Source organism: Chaetomium strumarium, assembly GCF_033439665.1.
Source record: "Chaetomium strumarium strain CBS 333.67 chromosome Unknown B0T15scaffold_3, whole genome shotgun sequence".
Classification (NCBI taxonomy): domain Eukaryota; kingdom Fungi; phylum Ascomycota; class Sordariomycetes; order Sordariales; family Chaetomiaceae; genus Chaetomium; species Chaetomium strumarium.
In genome coordinates, this window is record NW_026944431.1 from 488,488 (window position 1) to 510,314 (window position 21,827).

Genomic DNA, 21,827 nt, shown 5'->3' on the forward strand with positions numbered 1-21,827 from the left:
ACTCGTTCTGGAGGACTCTGGAAGTTCTCCAGTGAGCAATATAAGCAGTAAGGTAGCCCTACATTACTGTGCAGACATTGCGACTTGCATTGTTATGAACCTTTTGGCTTCACCGAGACCTACAGTCCGACTAGCAGATACCTTCGACCGGCGAACCCTTTCAAGAGGCAGGACTGCCTGTGGTTTCGTCACAACTCGGGAAGTTCTCTAGTGAGCAATTCAAATAGTAGCCTTCACCTACTGTACAGATATTACGGCAAGCATTGTTATAAACATTTTGGCTTCACCGAGACCTATAGTCCGACCAACAGATACCTTCGACCGGCGAACCCTTTTAAAGGCAAGACTGCCCGAGGTTTCGTCATACGTTGCTTACTCTCTTTGACTCTGTCACGGTTCAGATCGAAGATATCACCGACCATTATGGCGCCTCAACCACCTAACACCTTAGGTTCCCAGGGTTAGGCTACGACCATACAGTAGATGTAGCAGGTTATCGAAGCCCTTAATATAAGGATTGCCTAGCTCGAGGCCTAGAACGATAATACCTAGGTTCTCGAGGTTCTTAACGCCAAAATCGCCCAGCTCGAGGCCGAAAACGGCAATATATAGCAACTCGTTAATAAGGCCTATAATAGCAAGCCCCAGGACAAGGCTAAACTCGAAGTACCCCCTAAATATAGAGGCGATAAAGAAGAACTTACTAGATTCCTTATATCTATAAGGGCCTATCTTAAGTACTACCTAGATATGTTTACGGACGAATCTGCTAAGATTATATTTATTTTCTTATAACTCAAGGGAAAGGTACTTTGATAGTTTGGACCTACCCTTAAAGATTAGCTAACAAATAGTATAGATACTTAGCAAGACTTTACTATAGAGGTTTTCAAATTATATAATAAGTTTAAGCAAGAAATCCAGAAGGTATTTGCAGACTATAATAAGAAGCTCTATGTATAAGAGCAACTTATATACTTAAGGTAGATAAAGTCGGCAGCTACCTATACTATATAGTTCCATTAGGATTTACTTTGGTATAAAATCAATAACGAAGGTCTTATAACGTGGTTGATAAGCGAATGTCATAGACAAGCGAATGTCACATGAAAATATACCTTCTCAACTAAATTTACATTAATTCCACCAAAACAACGTAAAACCAAAGGAACTACTCAGAATCGTCTTCATCAGACGTTTCCACAATTACCTGACAGGTACGCGCATTGTGGCCAGGTTCGCCGCAGGTGCCATAGCGCCGCGCGCGTGTCTCGACCCTTGGCCTCCGACTACTACCCGCCTGTGTTTCCTCCTTTATCTGCACCTTAGCCTCTCTCTAACCTTCTAGATCCTGTGTATCCTGTATAGAAAACGATCCTCCTTGCCGGAGCAATTGTCTTTTAGTCCTCTGACGCTTGCTTAGTGCCTCATTTGCTGCTCGGAGACTTTGGTTCTCTGCTCTTAATAATGCTAATTGATATATAACCTTGGACATCCCTTTTGCAAAGATATTAACCGCTCTTAAAATCTTAGTCGGAGAGCTATTTTAATACTAGGAAATTCGATTCTTGATAAAGGTGGACTATATAGAGGCTTCGGTTAGGTTGTTTAGGGTCTTAGAAACCCAGGCATAGGTATTGCCGGGCCGCGAGTTCGAGGGTGTTGGCGTCTTTAGACGGATGTCGAGCTAGGATATTACCTTCTTGGGATTAAGAGAAATGAGTCTAGCACCTTTAAAACCCCCTTGAATGTTTTCGGGGGTTAGGGCGGCCTGGAAAGTAGTATAGAATGTAGGAAAGAAGTCCTCCTTAGTGATATAGGTTATGTTTGCCCGTATTATACCCTCGATCTGCTTGCCATATGCTGTCTTAAGCGGGCTAAAACACCTAACATCAAGTAGCTAGAGGATATAAGACAAGTAGGCAGGTATATAGAGTATAATAATATTGTTCTCCTTATAGTAGAGCTCGAAGTTAGTCGAGTAGTGGCTATTATAGCTATCAAGGACAAGAAAGCGATGAACTCCAACTATTCGAGCTTTGGTATGCTTGTCAAAGTGCTAAATCTATTCTAGGCCTCTCTCGTTGGTTGTCGAACCGTTTTCGGATGTCGCGATAACCTAGTCTTTCGGCAATAGGCTATTCTTGTACTAGGAGGAGAGGTCGTCTGAAGCTTGGCTTATTCTTCTTCAAGTTCCTAAAGTTATTATATAAGGAAAATATGGTTTAGACCAATAGGTTCGTTATCTGACTACTATACTCTCTATTAACCCTCTTTGTTCTAGGTCAATCGAAATCCCTAATCTTCTGCGAGTTATAATGCTACGGCAGTGGTAATATTATAGCCTATAATAGGTTCTTCGAATATAACTCTAGGGCTATCATCTTCTAACTAAGAGAAGCCGTAAGTGCTTTCTTTAGCTATGCCTCGATCAACGGTTTTATCGAAGTCATCTTTGGTATAGCTTACTATAGCTACTTCGACAATATAGGTTGACTTATCGATCGTAGCGATTTGCTAGGCACCTACCTCTAGGTTTTCTTGCTATAGTACTCTTGTTTAAAGTGCCCCTTCTTATTACAATTGAAATAGATAATCTAGGACTTGTTCTTCCGTCTCTTATCCTTATACTAGGTGGCATCTATATCTATAAGACTAGTATAGGTGCTATATAATATACTAGGGTACTATTGTTTTTCTTATCATTAGCGTCGACGAATATAGGCTATGTCCTATATCCTTTACGCTGCTAGCGTCTGGCATAAATTCGATTGTCGATATAGATAGCTATAGTAATATATTCGTTAAGTATATCAGGTTAGTCTTTCTAGTATAGTTTATCCTTAACTTCTTCTTTTAAGCTATTATAAAATAACTATAACGTGGTTGATAAGCGAATGTCACAGATAAGCGAATGTCACACGAATTCGCCCTGACATATCTTCTATCTTTCTTCCTATCTTCCTTTACAATGCAATATAGGTCACAAAAGCAACGAGGCCCAGGTGCAACTAGCCCTTCTGGCAATGCAAAATGATCCGAAGTTAAGCGCTGGAGCGGCTGGTAGGATCTACAATGTAGATCATAGAAGCTAAGCCGCCGCCGACGCGGTATGCAATTACAACACGATATTCCAGCCAATTCACGGAAGTTGACCAATCTAGAAGAATCGGTCATTGTTCAATATATCCTCGACCTGGATTCTAAAGGATTTCCTCCCCGCTTGTCTAGTATAGAAGATATAGCCAATCGACTACTTGCCGAACGCAACGCGGGATACATCGGAACGCGTTGGGTATATAACTTCGTTAAACGGCACCTAGAGCTTACTATACGTTTCAATCGGAAATACAACTACTAAAGGGCCTAGTATAAAGATCTAGAAATCATTCGCGGCTAGTTTGCACTTATACGGAATACGATCGCAAAGTACAGTATCTAGGAGGTAGACATCTATAACTTTGACGAGACTAGGTTTCTAATGGGCGTTATCTCAACCGCAATAGTTGTTATAAGCTCCGAACGGCGTGGCAGGGTAAATTTAAAGTAGCCTGGCAATCGGGAGTAGGCAACAGCAATCCACGGCGTTAACGCAACTGGCTAGGCGATCCCGCCATTTATCATCGTCAAGGGTAACTATCACCATTTAAAGACTTGTGAAAGAAAAAGCTCAGGCTATAAACCAGTTGGAATTCGCTAAAGCCAAGTTGGTTAGGGTCTAAGCGGAATACAACTCGAATATATAGGACGGACCAATATAGGGCATAGGTTAGGAAGGGCAACTTAATAGTATCAAGAATCCTAAAACGGAATTCTAGAGAGCCTAGAGCTAGTATAAGCTTAAAGGATAAGAACTATAAGATTAGGACGACTTTTGGAACAAAAAGCCGTATAACGGCATTAGAGACAGCAATATAATGTATATTTAGATTGGGTTTAGCCTATATTATAAACGCTATATATAGGATATACTTTAGCTCTAGCCCTAACAATATAACTATATCTATATCCTATAGTTCTAGTATATCGCGTATAAACGCCGATACTACTTTCGGTTGAAGTTTGATAATGACTTTTGGCTAGATCGGCCTACCAATCGAAACGGAGAACCTCGACTAGTCCTATAGGTTTAGGACATAGGAATCGGCACTGGCCAGTTCCTAGAGAAGGTTGAGAAGATTGGCATATATAATAAGATTAGAGTAACACCAAGGAGAATTCACCTAGAGGATTGCCAGCAATAGCCAAACAATATACGATAGTGCAAGAGCTAGGACTGCCTACTTTATATCGAGGCGAAGCTTTAGAAGCACTATAACAATAAAAGCACACGAGAAGATAGATGATACTATACAAACGACGGCAGGAAGCCAATAGAGCCAACGAAGTTCGATAAGTATTCAATAAACTCCTAAGACTTGGACTATAGGACGGTAGCCAAAAGGCATAGGAGGATAGGGATGCCTATCTAGATGCCGATATAGAGTTAGGAAATAGCTTAGAGCCCTCTAAGGGGCCTAGAAACCACTAAATCTATTACGACAACAGAACGGCTAGGAAAAAACTTCTAGGACCAGAAGCAGAACGACATAGACGAAAAGGCAGGCATCTCTTAGGGAGATAGAGCGTTATAGTATAATAACAAGGCTTACGTCGCACTATAGGATTAGACAGAGCTGATTAAGACGATCTACAAGTCGAAACTTAGAGGACATATAGGAATCGCCAAAATAGTCGCTAAGGTTCGGCAGCACTATAATTTCCTGAGACTTAGGACTAGAGTCAAAGACTTTGTATAGAACTATAACCTCTATAATCGAAGCAAGTCGGTACAACATAAACTTTATAGGCTCTTAGCTCTATTGCCAGTTGTAGAACGACTATAGAGTTTGGTAATAATAGACTTTATTACTAAACTACTACTTTTAAAGGATATAACTACCGGAACAAAGTATAATAGTATCCTTATTATAATTGACCGACTTACCAAGTAGAGCTACTTCTTTCCGTATAAAGAATCATAGTCGGTAGAGCAACTTATAGATATAATCTATCGGCATATCGTATTAGTTTATAGATGGCCGAAAGAATAGATTATAGACCGAGATACCAAGTTTGCATCGAAGTTTTGGCAAGCGCTTATGAAGCATTTAGGTATAAAGAGCAAGCTTTCGATAGTATACCACCTATAGATAGATAGTCAGATAGAAAGGCTTAGCTAGATCGTCGAACAATACCTTAGGATGTTCGTCAACTTCCAATAGGATAACTAGATTAATCTATTGCTAGCAGTATAGCTTGTATATAATATAACGCCAATAGAGACAATAAAGGTTACTCTATTCTTCGCGAACTTTAGATATAAAGTAGATTTGCGCTAGGGACTAGATATTATAGTGCCTAGCATAAAAGTCAAGGTAGAAAAGATATATACGCCTTATATAATACTAAAAGAAGAACTTAAGCTCGTTAGGCTTAAGATAAAGGAGTACTACGACAAATACTAGCTTCAGGGACCTTGCCTTAAGAGGGGAGATATAGTCTACCTTATTCTTAGAACATGAAAATATAACGGCCAAGCTAGAAACTCGACTTTAAGAAGATTAGACCGTTCAAAATTAACGTAAAAATTTCGATATCTAACTGCCGACTTTTATTACTACTAACAATAAAGTTATATACTAACGTCTTCCATATCTTGCTTCTCGAACTAGTATCTAAGACCGTATAGGTTATAAAGGATATTAAAGCTAAGGATAAAAAAGAAGAATAGGACGTCGAAGAAATCTTGGACTTATAAATAGCTAATGGAAGGCTAGAATACTTGATTAGATAGCTTGACTTTAGGCTAGAAAACAACTTATAGGAACTAATAGAGCACCTTAGCTATATAGAAATATTCAAAGAATTCTATCGACGGAATCCCAATCGACCTAAGCAAAAGGGAAATATAAAAAGCTAACTATATTCTAGGTAACAACTGCCATAATATTATCCTATACTATAGGCAGCAATAGTATAGACGGAATTCGAACCTATAATCTCCTAGAGCATTTACTCGGGTATAATAACTAAGCTATACTACTAGGCCATTTCATTTGTTAGGAAATAGGCAGCAAGAATTAGATTAGGAACCCTAGGCAGGGAAGAGCAACTATAAGCAGCAACGCTATAAATACGATATATATAGCAGGTACGACCAAGACCTAACTACTACCAACTACAAACTCCCATTGCCCTAAGAAACTAGAAGAATCCCACCAGAAGAACTCCGATCGACCTTAGGTGGCGGCGCCGCTAAAGCGGCCAAATCAACATCGGACAAATCGAGCCCTAACGAACCCTAATCGAAAGGAACATCCGCCCCAAGCGTCTAGACGTCGCTAATCATACGGGACTCGGACTCCTAGATCCGATGTTCCTCTGCCTCTATCTCCTCCAACGACTATATACTACGATAGAATAACTCGGAATCCTGCTCCTTCAGAAAATGCTTCTGGCGATATAACCGGGCCAGGCGCCTAATAGCGGTCTACAACTAAGTCTGAAGAATAAAGAGCGCCTCTTTGGCATCGGCCTCTTCCTACTCTATATACTTCTGCTTAGATATAATCTTTGTTACTAAAGGAAGTCAGTCGATATACTATAAGAAAAGAGGAGCGAGTAACCTATAGGATAATACTATACTAGAACCGTTATATAAGCAACCGCGATAAATATATTCGCTATAACGAGAAGAACCCTATATAATATAGCAAACAAGGTTATACTTAAAATACTAAGAATATAATATAGTATCTATGCTATAGAATTCAACAAAGGATATAAGAGCTATATATTCTTAGGCTTTCTTAGACTATCGCTTACAAGCATAGTCTATTATTATATTAGTATCTTTTAGGAAGAGAAAAGGGAGAAGTAGTATAGAATACTTATAATATAGGATATTGGTACTATTTAAAACGGACTTAAGCTTTCGAGACGAATAGCCCTGAAAAGGGGGTATTATATTACGAATTAACCTATAAAGGCTGGTAGGGCCGACTTATATAGGCTATAGGCGGCGCCTACATCTAATTATTCTGGTCTAGGAACAGACCAATCAGAAAAGGATCATACATAGTATAGGGAAGGCTTGGTAATCTAACTATAAGGCTTACAGAAGATTACTAGTAATCTAAGGTGATCCAGTATAAGTGATCACCAGCGGTAAGCAGTAATCTATAGGAAGCCCGTAGTATATAGGTTAGCTAGTCATTCGTTCTGGAGGATTCGGGAAGTTCTCCAGTGAGCAATTCAAACAATAGCCTTCACCTACTGTACAGATATTGCGACTTGCATTGTTGTGAACCTTTTGGCTTCACCGAGACCTACAGTCCGACCAGCAGTACCTTCGACCGGCGAACTCTTTCAGAGGCAGGACTGCCTACGGTTTCGTCACAAACTAGTACCTTATATTATTTATTTTACGACTTAAGACTAGTTGGTAGAAGCCTGCTATTTTATTTATTTTAACCTATTAACGTATATGATAAGCGAATGACACAGATAAGCGAATGACATACAAAATCGAACCTTCACAACCAAATCTCTATCTGTCTCACCACAATAGCTCAAAACAATTGAAACTACTTAGACTCATCTTCTTCAGATATTTCTATAACTATCTGACAGGTGCGCGCATGGTGGCCGGGCTCCCTGCAGTTGCCACAACGCCACGCGCGCGTCTCGGTCCTCGGCTTCCGACCACTACCCGCCTGCGTTTCCTCCCAGATCTGCACCTCCACCTCTCTCTGGCCCTATAAATCCTGTGCATCCTATATACTAAGCGATCCTCCTTGTCGGAGCCGTTGTTTCTTGGCCCTCCGGCGCTTGCTTAGGGCTTCATTTGCCGCCCGTAAGTCCTAGATCTCTGCTTATATTAACGCCATCTTATGCATAATCTTTTTAGTGCCTTTCGCAAGGAGATCAACAGCTTGTAAAATCTTAGTTAGAGAGCTATTTCGATGCCGGGCAATCCGAGTTTTAATTAGATTAGTCTATAAGAAGGCTTTAGTTGTATTGTTTGGCGTCTTAGAAACCCAGGTATAGGTATTGCTAGGCCGAGAGTTTAAGGGTGATGGCGTCTTAAGCCGGATGTCGAGCTAGGAGATCACCTTCTCAGGGTTAAAAGGAACAAGTCCGGCGCCTTGGAAACCTCCTTGAATATTTTCGTGTATTATCGCCGCCTGGTAAGCTGCGAAGAAGGCGGGAAAGAAGTCCTCCTTAGTGATATAGGTTATACTAGCCTATATTATCTCCTTAATCTACTTGCCGTATACTATCTTTAGTGGGCTGAAACACCTAATATCAGCTGGCTAGAGGATATAAGATGAGTGGGGAGGTATATAGAGAGTTATAATATTATTCTCCATATAGTAGACTTCAAAGTTGGTCGAGTAGTGGCTATTATGGCCGTCGAGGATAAGGAGGCGATAAACCCCGGCTGTTCAAGCTCTAGTATGCTTATTAAAGTGTTGAATCCATTTAAGGCCTCTCTCGTTGTCGTCCAACTATTCTCAGATATCGCGATAACCCAGTCCTTCAGCAATAGGCTATTCTCGTACTAAGTGGAGAGGTAATATTTGCCTTGGACGATGATAAATGGTGGGACCGCCTAGCCAGTTGTATTGATGCCCTGGATCACCGTTGCCTACTCCCGATTACCAGGCTGCTTCGACTTTGCCCTGCCTTGCCGTTCAGAGCTTATAATAACCATTGCGGTTGAGATAACACCTATCTGAAACCCGGTCTTATTGAAGTTGTAGACATCTGCCTCCTAGATGTTATACTTTGCGATTGTATTCTGTATAAGTGCGAAATAGCTACAAATGATTTTTGGATCTTCGTATTTGGCCCTCTAGTAATCGTATTGCCGATTAAAGTACGTAGTAAGTTATAGTTGCCGTTTAACGAAGTTATAAGCCTAATATGTCCTAATACGTCCCGGATTGTATTTGGCAAATAGTCGGTTGGCTATATCTTCTATACTAGATAAGTAGGGAGGAAATCCTTTCATATCTAGGTCGAGGATATATTGAATAATTATTGATTCTTCCAAATTAGTTAACTTCTATAAGTTGGCTGAAATATTGCATCGTGATTTTATATCGCGTTTACAACGACTTATTTTTTAATGATCTATATTGTAGATCTTGCCAGAAGCTCGAGCGCTTAGATTCGGGTTATTTTGCATTGCCTGAATAGATATGATCAACTGACCATCGTCGTTTTTGCGATGTATGTTTATATTGTAAAGAGAATCAAGAAAGAAGCTAGGAGATATATAAGTCCGATGTCGTATGTCATTCGCTTATCATATATATAGTAGTATATATCTATATATATATTAAAAATGGAGACAAATAGAAAATAGTTATTTACACTCCCTATAAAGTACTTATATAGCGAGTCGGACAACATAGCAAACCGGATCTTCTTCTTAGACCTTAACAAGTTTATATAAGTCAATTCGTCTATAATACCTTAAATCAATTAAAACTACTCGGAGTCGCTATCTCCAGACGTCTTGCAAACTATCTAATAGGTTCGCGTATTATGGCCAGGCTTCTTGCAGTTACTATAGAGCCGAACGCGTGGCTCGCCTATAGTTATCCGACCACCACTCCTAGACATTTCCTCACAATCCCGACCAGCAAGTCCCTGGTCGCCTATTAAAATAGTCGCCTCTTGTAAACTAAGTGATCCTCCGTCCTATAAACGTATTTTCTTGGTCCTATGTCGCTTGCTTAACCGCTCATTTGCTATACGAAGCTCCTTGGTCTTAGCTCGGAGCAATACTATCTTATGCGCCAATTTCGAGATGCTCTTTACTTGCAGGTCGATAATATCGAAAATGTAAGTAGGGGAGCTACCTTGATGGTTTTCGATCTTCCGCTTAAGTATACTAGAGCTTAGTTTCGCTTCCTGCGCATTGGAGGGTGTCTTAGGGATCCAAGACGTAGCTATTCCGGGACGCAAGCTTGGAGGAGATAGGGTGATTGGCTTAGGGTCGAGGCGAGAAACTATAGATTCAGGGTTGAAAGGAACGAGGCCAGATGCTTTAAAGCCTGCTTGTATATTGTTTACTATAATAGAGGCGTGGAATACCTCAACAAATACGTCGAAGAAGCCTTCCTTCATAACATAGGTGATCTATATCTATATCATCCGCTTGATTTGCTTGCTATATGAGGCCTTGAACGGGCTAAAGCACCCAATATCGAGAGGCTAGAGGAAGTAGGAAGAATAGGGGGGTATGCAGAGCGTAACAATATTGTTGGCCTTATAAAAATCCTCAAAGGCTACCGAGTGATAGCTATTATAGCCGTCGAGGATAAGCAATCGATATACCCCTCTTATACGGCGCTTGGTAGACTGATTAAAATGTTTTAGCCAATCGAGACCAATCTCGTTGGTAGTCTAGCTATTCTCGCTTATATAAACTCTCTATTTGGGCTAGAATTAGCTGTCCTAGTACCAGGGGAGGAGGTGGCTTTTCCCCTTGACAACCATGTATAGCGGCACGATCCAGCCATCTATATATACGGCTTAGATTACTATAACCTACTCCCGATTGCCGGGCTATTTCGTACAAGGCCGACTACGGCGTTCCCTGCTTATTATAACCTTTGTACCCGAAAGTATGCCCATCTGGAACCTAGTCTCGTTGAAATTATAGATATCCCCCTCTTAGATTACGTACTTATCTATTATATTCCGTATAAGCTAGAACTATATGTTAACTACGTTAGGATCTTCGTATTACGTTCTCTTATAATCAATTCGACGTCGAAAATACATTGTAAGCTCGTTATATCGGTCTACGAAGTTATTTGCCTATTAGGGTCCGACGCGTAACGCGTCGCGTACTATGCAAAGATAATCGGCTATATCTTGAATGTCAGAGAGCCGGGGCTGAAATCCTCGCGCATCGAGGTCGAGTACCGTTTCAAGAAGCACCTTTTCTTCCAAGTCAGTTAATTTCCTCGAGTTGGCAGGTAATTCGCGTCGTGGTTGCTTTCCGGCATATTGGTCGTAGAGCGAGCTTTTCGGGATTTCGTAGATCGCAGTAGCTTTTCGTATAGAAAGTTTCGGGTCTTTCTTAAGAGCTTCAAGCGTAAGGATAATCCAACTCTCTTTTGGAAGAGGTTCCATTGTGTTTTATAGGAGAAATTGGTGATGAAATTAGAAGGTTGTGGGATCTGAGAAACATGTCCGGTTCGCTATGTTGTCCGACTGGCTATGCAAGTACGTTAGCTATTATAAGTATTATATAATACCTCTCGGAATAACGAATATATTAGTAACCCTTTACATGATTGTTATATATACTATTTTAAGTAGGCTAAAATATTTAATATTAAATAGCTAGAGGATATATGATAAATAAAGAGGTATATAAAATATAATAATATCAATCTTCTTATAATAAAGCTTGAAGTTAATTAAATAGTAGCTATTATAGCTATTAAAGATAAGAAGGCGATGAACCTTAACTATTTAAGCTTCAGTATATCTATTAAAATATTAGATCTATTCTAGGCCTGTTGCATTAGTTATCTAAGAATTTTTTTAAAAGTTATAATAACTTAGTCCTTAAATAATAGGGTATTTTTATACTAAAAGAAGGAGTAATATTTACCTTTAATACCAATAAATAATAGGATTATCTAGCTAATAGTATTAATACTCTAGATTATTATTATCTACTTATAACTATTTGGCTATCTTACCTTTACCCTCTTATATTATTCGGAGCTTATAATAACTATTATAATTAAGATGATACGTATCTAAAACCTAGATTTATTAAAGTTATAAATATCTATCTTCTAGATATTATACTTTATAATTATATTCTATATAAGTATAAACTAACCGTAAATAATCCTTAGATCCTTATATTAGACCCTCTAGTAGTCGTATTTCCAATAAAACACATAGTAAGCTTTAGGTACTATCTAACAAAGGTTAAAGCCTAAACGATTCTAATATATTCTATATTATATTCTGCAAGTCGTCGATTTGCTATATCTTTCATATTAGACAAGTAGAGAGGAAACCCTTCAGCGTCTAGGTCGAGGATATATTAAATAGTAACAGATTCCTCTAAATTGGTTAATTTCCGAGAGTTAGCTTGAATGTCGCGTCGTGACTGCTCACTATATCGACGGCGGCTTAACTTTATTAGGTCTATAGAAAAGATCCGAGCTATAGCTCTAAGACTTAATTTGGGATTATTTTTAAGAGCCTAGACGGCCGAGATAATTTGGCTTTCGTTATTTTTCTGAGGCATGTTAGGTTGTAGAGAAAGTAGGTGTAGAAGTGAAATATCGTATCCGTATAGTTTAGTGTAACTTTTGCATATATATACCTTTCTCTATATATCTACATTAGACTTTATTATTAACTACTATTTTCGAGAAATTTAACTACTAGAATAAAGTATAATAGTATAAGTACTATAGTCAATTGACTTACTAAATAGAGTTACTTCTTCCTATATTAAGTATTATAATTAGTAGAGCAACTTATAGATATAATCTATAGATATATTATATTACTTTATAGATAGCCGAAGGAATAGATTATACATTAAGATACTAAGCTTACATTAAAATTTTGACAAGTACTTATAAAGCGTTTAGATATAAAAAGCAAGCCTTCAATAGTATTCTACCTATAAATGGATAACTAGACGGAATAATTTAACCAGATTGTCGAACAATACCTTAAAGTATTTATTAATTTCTAATAGAATAATTAGGTTAATCTATTGCTAATAGTATAGCTTATATATATATATTCTCCTACTCCGCTATGCCTAGCTATTTACAAGGCGCGCCGGACCCTCTACTGCTATGTACAAAGGAAAAACCGTACCATTCAGGCCGGGTAAAAACCTTCGTCGGAAGTAATAGGAAAGATATGGTTTCAGTGATACACGCTGCTGCAAGTAAGGAAAAAGGCCTTGGGAAGGCCTTGGGCCAACGGCTAGTAGGGTGCTAGCTCGGCTAAGCCGTGGCCACGGGTGTGGCTAGCCGGGCTCTCTAGCTTCCAGTTCCTCATCGAGGTTCCGAGCGAGCCTATATTCCCCTAGCCGGCCCAAGTCCATTAGCCAACCCAGTACCTTCTTCAGAAGTCTTCGGTTCCGGTAGCCTAGGCCCTGTAAAACAAGGCTAAGGTCCCGGTGGGTGCGTATTAGTTGCCTAGGCCAAGTTCTTGGTATAGGTGGTATAGAGCACCAAATCACAAGATGCTCTACTGTCTCTCTGGCTTCTCCGCATTCGCAATAGGGGGTAGGCTGGTTACGGGCCTTTTGTTTGAAAAGGAAGTCCCGTAGGCCTATAGCTCCTGTACGAGCCTGTACTAGTAGGGAGCTCTTAGCCTTTGTAAGGCCTTGGTGTTTCTGTAGGCTCTGGTTCGTGAAGAGGACTGTTGGTAGGCCTTCGTCGGCTAGCCTAGTTGGCTGTCCTTGGACTTGGGTATTCCACCTAGCCTCCCAGGCTCTTAATAGTGCCCAGTCTTCCTGGGTCTTAGCCAATGGTGGGCCCAGGGCCTTAGCTTGGGTGTTCCATTCGGCCACTGTAGCCGAGGCCTTTTCGACATCTGTTGGCTTTTCTAGGCTCCAGGGCCGGCGCCGTAGCCTCCGGAACCTTCGTTGGAGCCTATTGCAAGCCCCTTGGATGATTTCCTTTGGTGGGCGTCTCGGGGCCTCTGGGCCTAGCCCGGCCTGTAGGGTAGGCTCGTTGAGCCGGCCTTCGAAGTCGGCCAGCCTCTTGTTAAGGTAGAGGTCTAGGGGAGGGATCCAAGTTTCCGTCTCGAGATTCCGTATAGGGGTAGTCTTATAGGCCCCGGCTACGATGCGTAGGCTTCGGTTCTGGGCCTTTGCTAGGTCTCTGGCTAGGCCTTGTGGTGAGCCGTTGAGTGTTGTAGGCTTGTGGAAGCTGGATGCCCCATAGGCTATTGCGCTACGAATGCACTTGGTATAGACCTCTCTGGCCCTGATTAGCCCCGGGCCCCAGGTCTTGGCTGCTATCCTTGATAGGGCAAAGTCTTGGGTTCTTAGCTTGGTAGCTATGCTGGCTCCGTGGGCCTTCCAAGAAAGCCTCCAGTCGAGCCAGACCCCTAGGAACCGGGCTGAAGCCGTTGGTTTAACCATAGTATGGTCATGAGGGTGGCCCGGTTTGGCTAGTCGTAGTGGTTCAGACCACTGTTTACGGCCTTTGTTGAAGTGGATTAGCTCTGACTTGGCCCCATTGAATTCCATTCCGTAGGATCTAGCCCACTGTAGGCATGTAGCCCAGGCTTGTTCTAGTTGCCGGCAGTTGATATAGGGGTCCCTTCCAAAGGCTAGGATGTTGGTGTCGTCTGCGAATCCCACTAAGCTGACCAGAGGGTGCTTTTCCTTTAGTACTTTATATAGCGAGGCTATATATAGTATAAAGAGGATTGGTGATAGTGGTGATCCTTGTGGCACTCCAGCTCGGATGTCGATTTCCGGGGCAAGTTGGCCGTCGAATAGGAGTGTGGCCTTCCGGCCCGTTAGCCACGACCGTAGCCAACCTACAAGCCACTGCGGGAGCCCGAGGTCCCGGACTGTAGCTAGTAACCGGGTATGATTTACCCGGTCGAAGGCCCCTGTGAGATCTAACTACAATAGGGAAGCCGTAGCGCGTTGTCTCCAGGCCTCTTGGATCTGGGCTACCACAAGCCGAATGGCTAGGTCTGTTGACCTATATTCCCGGTTACCCATCTGCTCGTCGGGCAATAGGCCATAGGCTTCGGCTGCCTCTGTGATTCTTTTGGTAACCACTATTTCCACTACCTTGCCAATGGTAGGAAGGAGTGAAATAGGCCTATAGCCTCCGGGGGTAAGGTAGTCAGCTGGGGTTTTACCAGGCTTTGGGAGCACTATAGCTATAGCCTCCTTTAGCCTGGCCGGCACCCATTGTAGTTCGAGGCATCTCTGGGTAAGTAGTGCGAGGATCCTGTACAACGGCCTACCACAGGCCTTCAATAGGCCTATAGGGAGGTAGTCGTTACCTGGGGCCTTCCAGGGAGCAGCCCGGGCAATGGCATCTTGTATGTCCCTAGCACTAACCACCTGGCTTATTGGGATCTTCGGTTCCCACGGCTGGGAAAAGGTGGGATCTTGGATGTTGGAGAGGTCGGCTGGCGGGCTTGGAAAGAAACGGTTGGCCAGGGCCTGGGCCTTCTGGGTATGGGTGGTATAGCCGTTGATGGCCGGGAGCCTAGGGGGGCTAGTAGGCTGGAAGCTCTTGCAACGAGCCCACCATTCTAGGCTCCAAAGGAGTGATTCGTTGTGACTGGCTTCCTATAGAGTAGACCTCTAGGTCCTTGTTCTAGCCTGTCGTATAGCCCTTGAAAGGTCCCGGAGTCTCTGGTTTAGCTAGCCCTTGTTATAGGCTGTAGGTGCGGCTTTAGCCGTACGTTCGGCCTCCCGAGCCCCCTGGACCTTTTGTTGCACCTCGTTCGTCCACTAGGGGGCTTGAAATCCATTGTTAGGCTTCCTTCGGGGGGTGCTAGCGTTGGCAATCCTTGTAAGTTCTTCGACAAGCCAGTCGAATGCCTTATCTAGGCCTTCTACTGACTGGGTACGGCTCTGTAGGCCCTGCGGGCCAGGGTTATCTAGCCCGCAGAGGCCTGGTAAGAGGGCTGCTTCAGCCTTTACCCTCTTTTTATCCATCTTTTTCCAGGACCAACCAGGGGGGGGTGGGGCCGTAGGGGGGTGTTCGAGGTGGACCTCCACTACTTGGGGGTAGTGGTCGGAATCTCCCCTTTCTTTGATACCATAGTAGGAGCAGGCAAGGTCTGTAGAGGCCCAGATTAGGTCGATGGTTGATGGGCGTCCTCGTTGCCTACCTTGTGGTTCCCTAGTTATAGTACCCTTTGGGGTTACTAGCCTAAGGTCCCAAGAGGTGGCTAACTGGAGCAGGTTATTAGCTTCATTGTCGTAGCGTTCGTAGTAGTCCCAAGCTGGGTGTTGAAGGTTAAAGTCCCCCGTAAGTATTACTTGGCTGGAAGGTCGGGGGTATTCTTGTAAAAGAGTGGCTGGTATTGTCTTGATTGCTGGGGGGTTATAGACCGACCAGACCTCAACCCTCTGGCTATCTTCGTAGCCTGCAAATCGAACCCAGCACCAATGTTCGGCTGTCCCATAGTCCCACTGGCTAAGGTCAATCGTCTTTTTAACCAGTATAGCTGCCCGGCCACTAGGTTGATGGACTAGGTGGTACTGGCTGCGTCGGGGGCAGTAGGTGGACTTGGTTTGGTGGTTGATCCATGGGTCCTGTATGGCTAAGACGTCGAACTTAGCCTCCTCCACTAAGATTTCTAGTGGTTGTTTGATGCCTCCAGTATTCCATTGTAGTATGGTAACTACCATATAGTACTAGAGGGTTGGCTAGCTAGGTGATCGGTTGGTTGGCTGGCTAGGTGGTCGGTTGGCTGGCTAGTTGAGTTGTTTTAGTTTATAGCCTGGTCTTTAGCCTGGCTTGTAGCTTGGCTGGTAGGTTGGGAGATGGATAGTCGGAGCTGCTTAGGGTCTTGTTGAGCCTTTGTTGGCCTACCCCGTGGTCGCTTTCTAGAAGGGCCTGCATCTTGATCATCGTGGCTTAGAGAGAGGGAGCCAGGAATAGAGGTTGTGGTTGCAGTTGTAGGGTAGGTTGTTCGGGTAAAGTCGAGGTCGAAGGTTAGTTGTTGTGGCTTGGAAGTAGTCGATTCAAAGGTTCTAGGCCTATGTTGGTAGGCCTCCTTAGCTATAGCCCGTATCCGAAGCCGTTCTGGGCACTGCTTGTCCCTAGCCGAGTGGCGACCCCCGCAGGCTGAGCATCTAAACTGGCCTGTAGTATGGGTAGGGCATTGCTCTTCGCCTTCCTTACCACCAGGCTCATGGGTTCCAGTACCACAACGGGGGCAGAGGGGGTCCTTCCTACAGTAGCGGGCTATATGGCCCCACTTCCAGCACTTAAAGCACTGCGCTGGCCGTAGCGGAGCCCAGTATGGCTCGCAGTTAAAGAGCTGGGCCCGGTATAGGACCCCTAGGTCGCAAGCCTTTTTAGCCTCCTCCTGGCTAGTGAAGGCTATAACCACAGGGACCCTGGTGAAGTCTGGGTTGTGGGGGTATTGGAAGATGATCTTTTCCACGGCCCGTAGCCCAGCCTCTTCTTGAAAACTAGCCTCTGTAGCCTCCTGGAGGTCAGCTTTCCTTAGGCCCTTAACTACCACTCCGTAGATCCGTCGGGCTTCCTTTGCCTGGCTTCCAAAGGCCTGTTGAATCCAGTCGTGGTTGGTAGAGTGCCATTGCTTAGTATCCGGGTTGTTGAAGGTGACTACTATGTCTCCGCTAGGCAGTTTCCGAGCTGCAATAGCCCCTTGCCGGCTAGAGGCCCCGTTGACAGCTTGGATAATTTCTAAAGGGGTCCTCTTAGCTAGATCAGGTGATAGATGGCCCCCCCGAACAAGGATCTCGCAGTTCTGCTTGGCTGGGATAACCTTGGCTGGCTGGGCTATAGTGTCCTGTAGTGGTTCTCGGACTATATCAGCCCAGGTCCGGGTAGCTTGGGCCTGTCCTAGTTTGGTTTCCCTTAGTGCCGCTCGCACTTCTTCCGCTACTACCTTCCGTAGGGTAGGTAGGTTCAACGCCGTAGCTGTAGCTGCAGCCTTGGCCTGGGAGGGGGGTATGGTAGCTTGTTGGTAGGCTTGTTGGTAGGCTTGTTGAATCTCCGTTGCAAGTGCCCGAGCCTTGCCCTTATCTTTGGAGACTAGGGCAAGTAGGTCATTAACAAGCCTGGTGATATGCTCGTATGTATATAGGTGGCTGGTAGACTTGGTCGTTTTGGCCGGTTTGGATATAGTGGCTAGAGTCCTCTGGCTTGCATGCTGGCTTGTATATAGCCCTAGTTGGCTACTATTGCCCTGAGGGAGAAGGGGGAGGTTTTCTCCCATCTCAATATCGGGTGCCGGATCCGGAACGTCGTTCATTTTCGGCTCCTTCTGGTAGGATAGGGCCTGTGGGGGCCTGTAGGGTAGGTTGCGTGGGGAGTGTAGGGGATCGTTGGTAGGGTGGGCCGTTCGGGAATAGCCGGGTCCGGTAGGGTAGGTGGCCCGGGAATAACCGGTTGGCCCGTGCGCAGGGAAAAATTTGACTGACGGTCGGGTGTCTGCAACACAACGCCTGCTTCAACGACCTGTTGCAGCCGCGCGAGGACGGCCGCGCGGGTGCAACTAGTGCCGTTAGATAGAGCTCGTCGAGGCGGTTAGAATGACGTATATTTCGAAGGGTTTGCCGCTCTTGCGGGCAAGCAGCGATCAAGTGGAAAAGAAAGAAGTCTTTTCTCTAATTTTTACTTAATATATACTATTTTAAGTAGGTTAAAATACCTAAGAGTAAATAGCTAGAGGATATAAAATAAAGAGGTATATAAAGTATAGTAATATTGTTCGTCTTATAGTAAAGCTCAAAGTTAGTTAAATAATAGCTAATATAACTATTGAAAATAAAGAGATAATAAACCCTAACTATTTAAGCTTTAATATGTTTATTAAAATATTAGATCTATTTTAGGCCTTTTTTATTAGTTATCTAATTATTTCAAAAAGTTATAATAATCTAGTCCTTAGATAATGACGTATATGATAAGCGAGTGACCCAGACAAGCGAATGACCCACTCTCCACTACCCTATGTACATTATCCTCAATTATAAAACAACAGAACTATCAACTAATGTGACGGTGGGGCATAAACCTAACCCACTCGGCTATGCACACCTTCCGAAAAGGATGTCGGAATCGCAAGTCCCTCGGACTTGCGACTCGGTGGATTATATTCTCCCTGACGGCAAGCACCCCGCAGGCCGCACTTGCCGTCACAACCAACTACAATCACATCAGAAACGGCTGAATCAGATGCTTCTGCAACCTCCTGGCAAGTGCGGGCATTATGACCAGGCTTGCCGCATACACCATAGCACCGAACCTTCGTACGAGCCCCCCTATACCACCACCATCCGGCTGCATTTCTTATGCCACCTCCATAACCATAGGCTTTTGGTCTAGTAGATCCTTTGCATCTTCCACTGCAAGTGATCCTCTAAGCTATATATGCGTTCTTTTGGCTCTTCGGCGCTTGCTTAGCGCCTCGTTGGCCTTGCGGAGCGAAGCATTCTCTGCCTATAGGAGAGCCACCTGGTGCATTATAGCCATTGTACTCTTTATCAGCTGGTCTATAGCAGCCAACATCGAAGTCGGGGAGCTATTTTAGTGGGTAGCAATACAAGTCTTAATAAGCGTTGACTATAAGTTAGCTTCTTAGGTATTGTACGGTATCTAGAAGACCTAAGATTGTATAGTGCCCGGCCGTGAGGTTAGGGGTGTTGGTGTACGAAGCTTGATATCTAGCTTCGAAAGCACCCTCTCTAGATCGTATGGCATAAGGCCAGCCATTATAAACCTACTCTATATATTCCTCTTAGCAATAGAGGCAAAGAAGGCTGTGCGAAAGGTATAAAGGAACTCGAGCTTGCTTATGTGGTTGATATATGTGCACATTAAGTCCTCGATCTAGCGACCGTACGCCTGCTTCAACGGCCTAAAGCAGCCAATATCGAGCGGCTAGACGAGGTAGGAGGAATGTAGAGGCATGCAGAGCGTAATAATATTGTTCTACTGGCAGTAGAGCTCGAACTCGGTCGAGTGGTGGCTTTCGTGGCCATCGAGGATTAACAACTAGTATTTACCCTGTATATAGAGTGCTGTATAGTAGTCGAAGTGCTTAATCTAATCTAGGCCTACTGCGTTGGTAGTCTAGCTATTCTTAGCGGTTGTAATACGCCAGTCGGCCAGGAGGTTGTACTCAGTATACTAGGTGGCAAGGTGGTATTGTACGGCCAAGATAATGAACAAAGGGATAGCTCAGCCGAGAGCATTGACTCCCTGGATTACTATTACCTACTTGCAATTGCCAGGCTAGGCCAGCTTAGCCTTGCTCCGGCCATCTGAGGTTGTAACAACTATACCTACAAAGATAATGCCCATTATAAACCCGGTCTTGTCAAAGTTAAAGATATCGTCATCTATGATACTATATTTGGCCTTAGTGTTCTATATAAGCCTAAACTACTCGCGAATAATGTCTAGATCTTTATATCTACCCCTCTGGTAGTTATATATATATATATATATTATATAGAGCTCTGGCCGGCGTTTGACGAAGTTGTAAGCCCAGCGTTTGCCAACGGAGGGCGCATGTGACGGTGGAACGCACCGACATGATGATGATATCATTTGCATGTATAATGATTCATCATACCAAGTGATGATTCATTATGCATGTTCCATTACATCATGCATGCAAGCTCAGACCTACTCGCATCCTGTATTTAAAGCCTACCTTGCAGTCTCGAGGATTTCTTTCCTCCTGCAAGTTCAATATTCTTGCAATGCAGTCAGTTTACCACCAGAGGCTTGACCCTGGCCTTGAACGACGGCCCTCGTGGCAGCGCATCGCATTTATATAGTAGTTGGTTGGCCATATCTTCTACAGTATATAACCTAGGCGGGAATGCATATATCGATAGCTTATTGATATATTGAACTATCGCCTTCTCTTCTAGATCTATAAGCCTATGCGAGTTGGCTAGAAGATTATATCGTATAGGCTTGCCGGCCCGTCGGAGCTCCAAGGTCCTACGGTCGACCCTATAGATCTTAGCTACGGCTCGTTCGCTTAGATTCTTGTCGTTTTGAAGAGTTTGGAGAGCTAATATTATCTGGCCTTCTTTTGAAGTAGAGGGTATTTTGGATAGTAGAGGAAATTGTATTGTTGAGTGCAAAGATGTCGCGTCGTATAGGAAGTGGATCACTCGCTTGTCAAGGTCACTCGCTGATAATATACGTTAGGCTATTTTTATATTAAAAGAAAAGGTAATATTTGCCTTTAATAATAATAATAATAGGATTACCTAGTTAATAGTTTTAACATCTTAGATTATTATTATCTATTTATAATTATTAGGCTATTTTGATTTTACCCTTCTATATTATTTAGAGCTTATAATAACTATTACAATCGAAATAATATCTCTCTAAAACCTAGTTTTATTAAAGTTATAGATATCTGCCACCCAAATACTGTATTTATAATTATATTTTATATGAGTATAAACCAAGTATAAATAATCTTTAGATCTTTATCTTAGGCCCTCTGGTAGTTATACTTCTGATTAAAACATATAATAAGCTTTAGGTACTATTTAATAAAGGTTAAAGCCCAATATATTTTCATATATCTCGTATTATATCTAACAAATAGTCGATTAGCTATATTTTCTATACTGAACAAGCAGGGAGGAAATCCTTTAGCGTCTAGGTCGAGGATATGTTAAACCATAATAGATTCCTCTAAATTGGTCAATTTCTAAGAGTTGGCTTAAATATCGCGTCGTGACTGCTAACTATATCGACGGCGGCTTACCTTTATTGAGTCTATAGAAAAGATCTGAGCTATAGCTCTGAGATTTAATTTAGGATCATTCTTAAGAGCCTGGAGGGCCAAGATAATTTGGCTTCCGTTATTTTTCTAAGGCATGTTAGGTTATAGAGAAAGTGGGTGTAGAAGTGAAATATCGCATTGGTATAGTTTAGTGTAACGTTTGTATATATATAACTTCTGCTATACACCTATATTAGCTTATTATTTAGGGCTTTAAATAATATACCATTTCAATAGCAAATGCCCTAGAAACTATATATAAGTAGTAA

The 21,827-nt window shown here is 42.9% G+C and overlaps 1 protein-coding gene across 1 annotated transcript; it reads right to left on the reverse strand.

Annotated features, from left to right (window-relative positions):
- Positions 1 to 18,683: 18,683 nt before the first annotated feature.
- B0T15DRAFT_527172 (uncharacterized protein) lies at positions 18,684 to 19,059 on the reverse strand (the record flags this gene model as incomplete). Its single annotated transcript, XM_062868956.1, has 2 exons — positions 18,684 to 18,742; positions 18,939 to 19,059. Coding segments are annotated over 2 exons (180 nt in total), but the record flags the coding sequence as incomplete, so codon positions are not given.
- Positions 19,060 to 21,827: the final 2,768 nt, after the last annotated feature.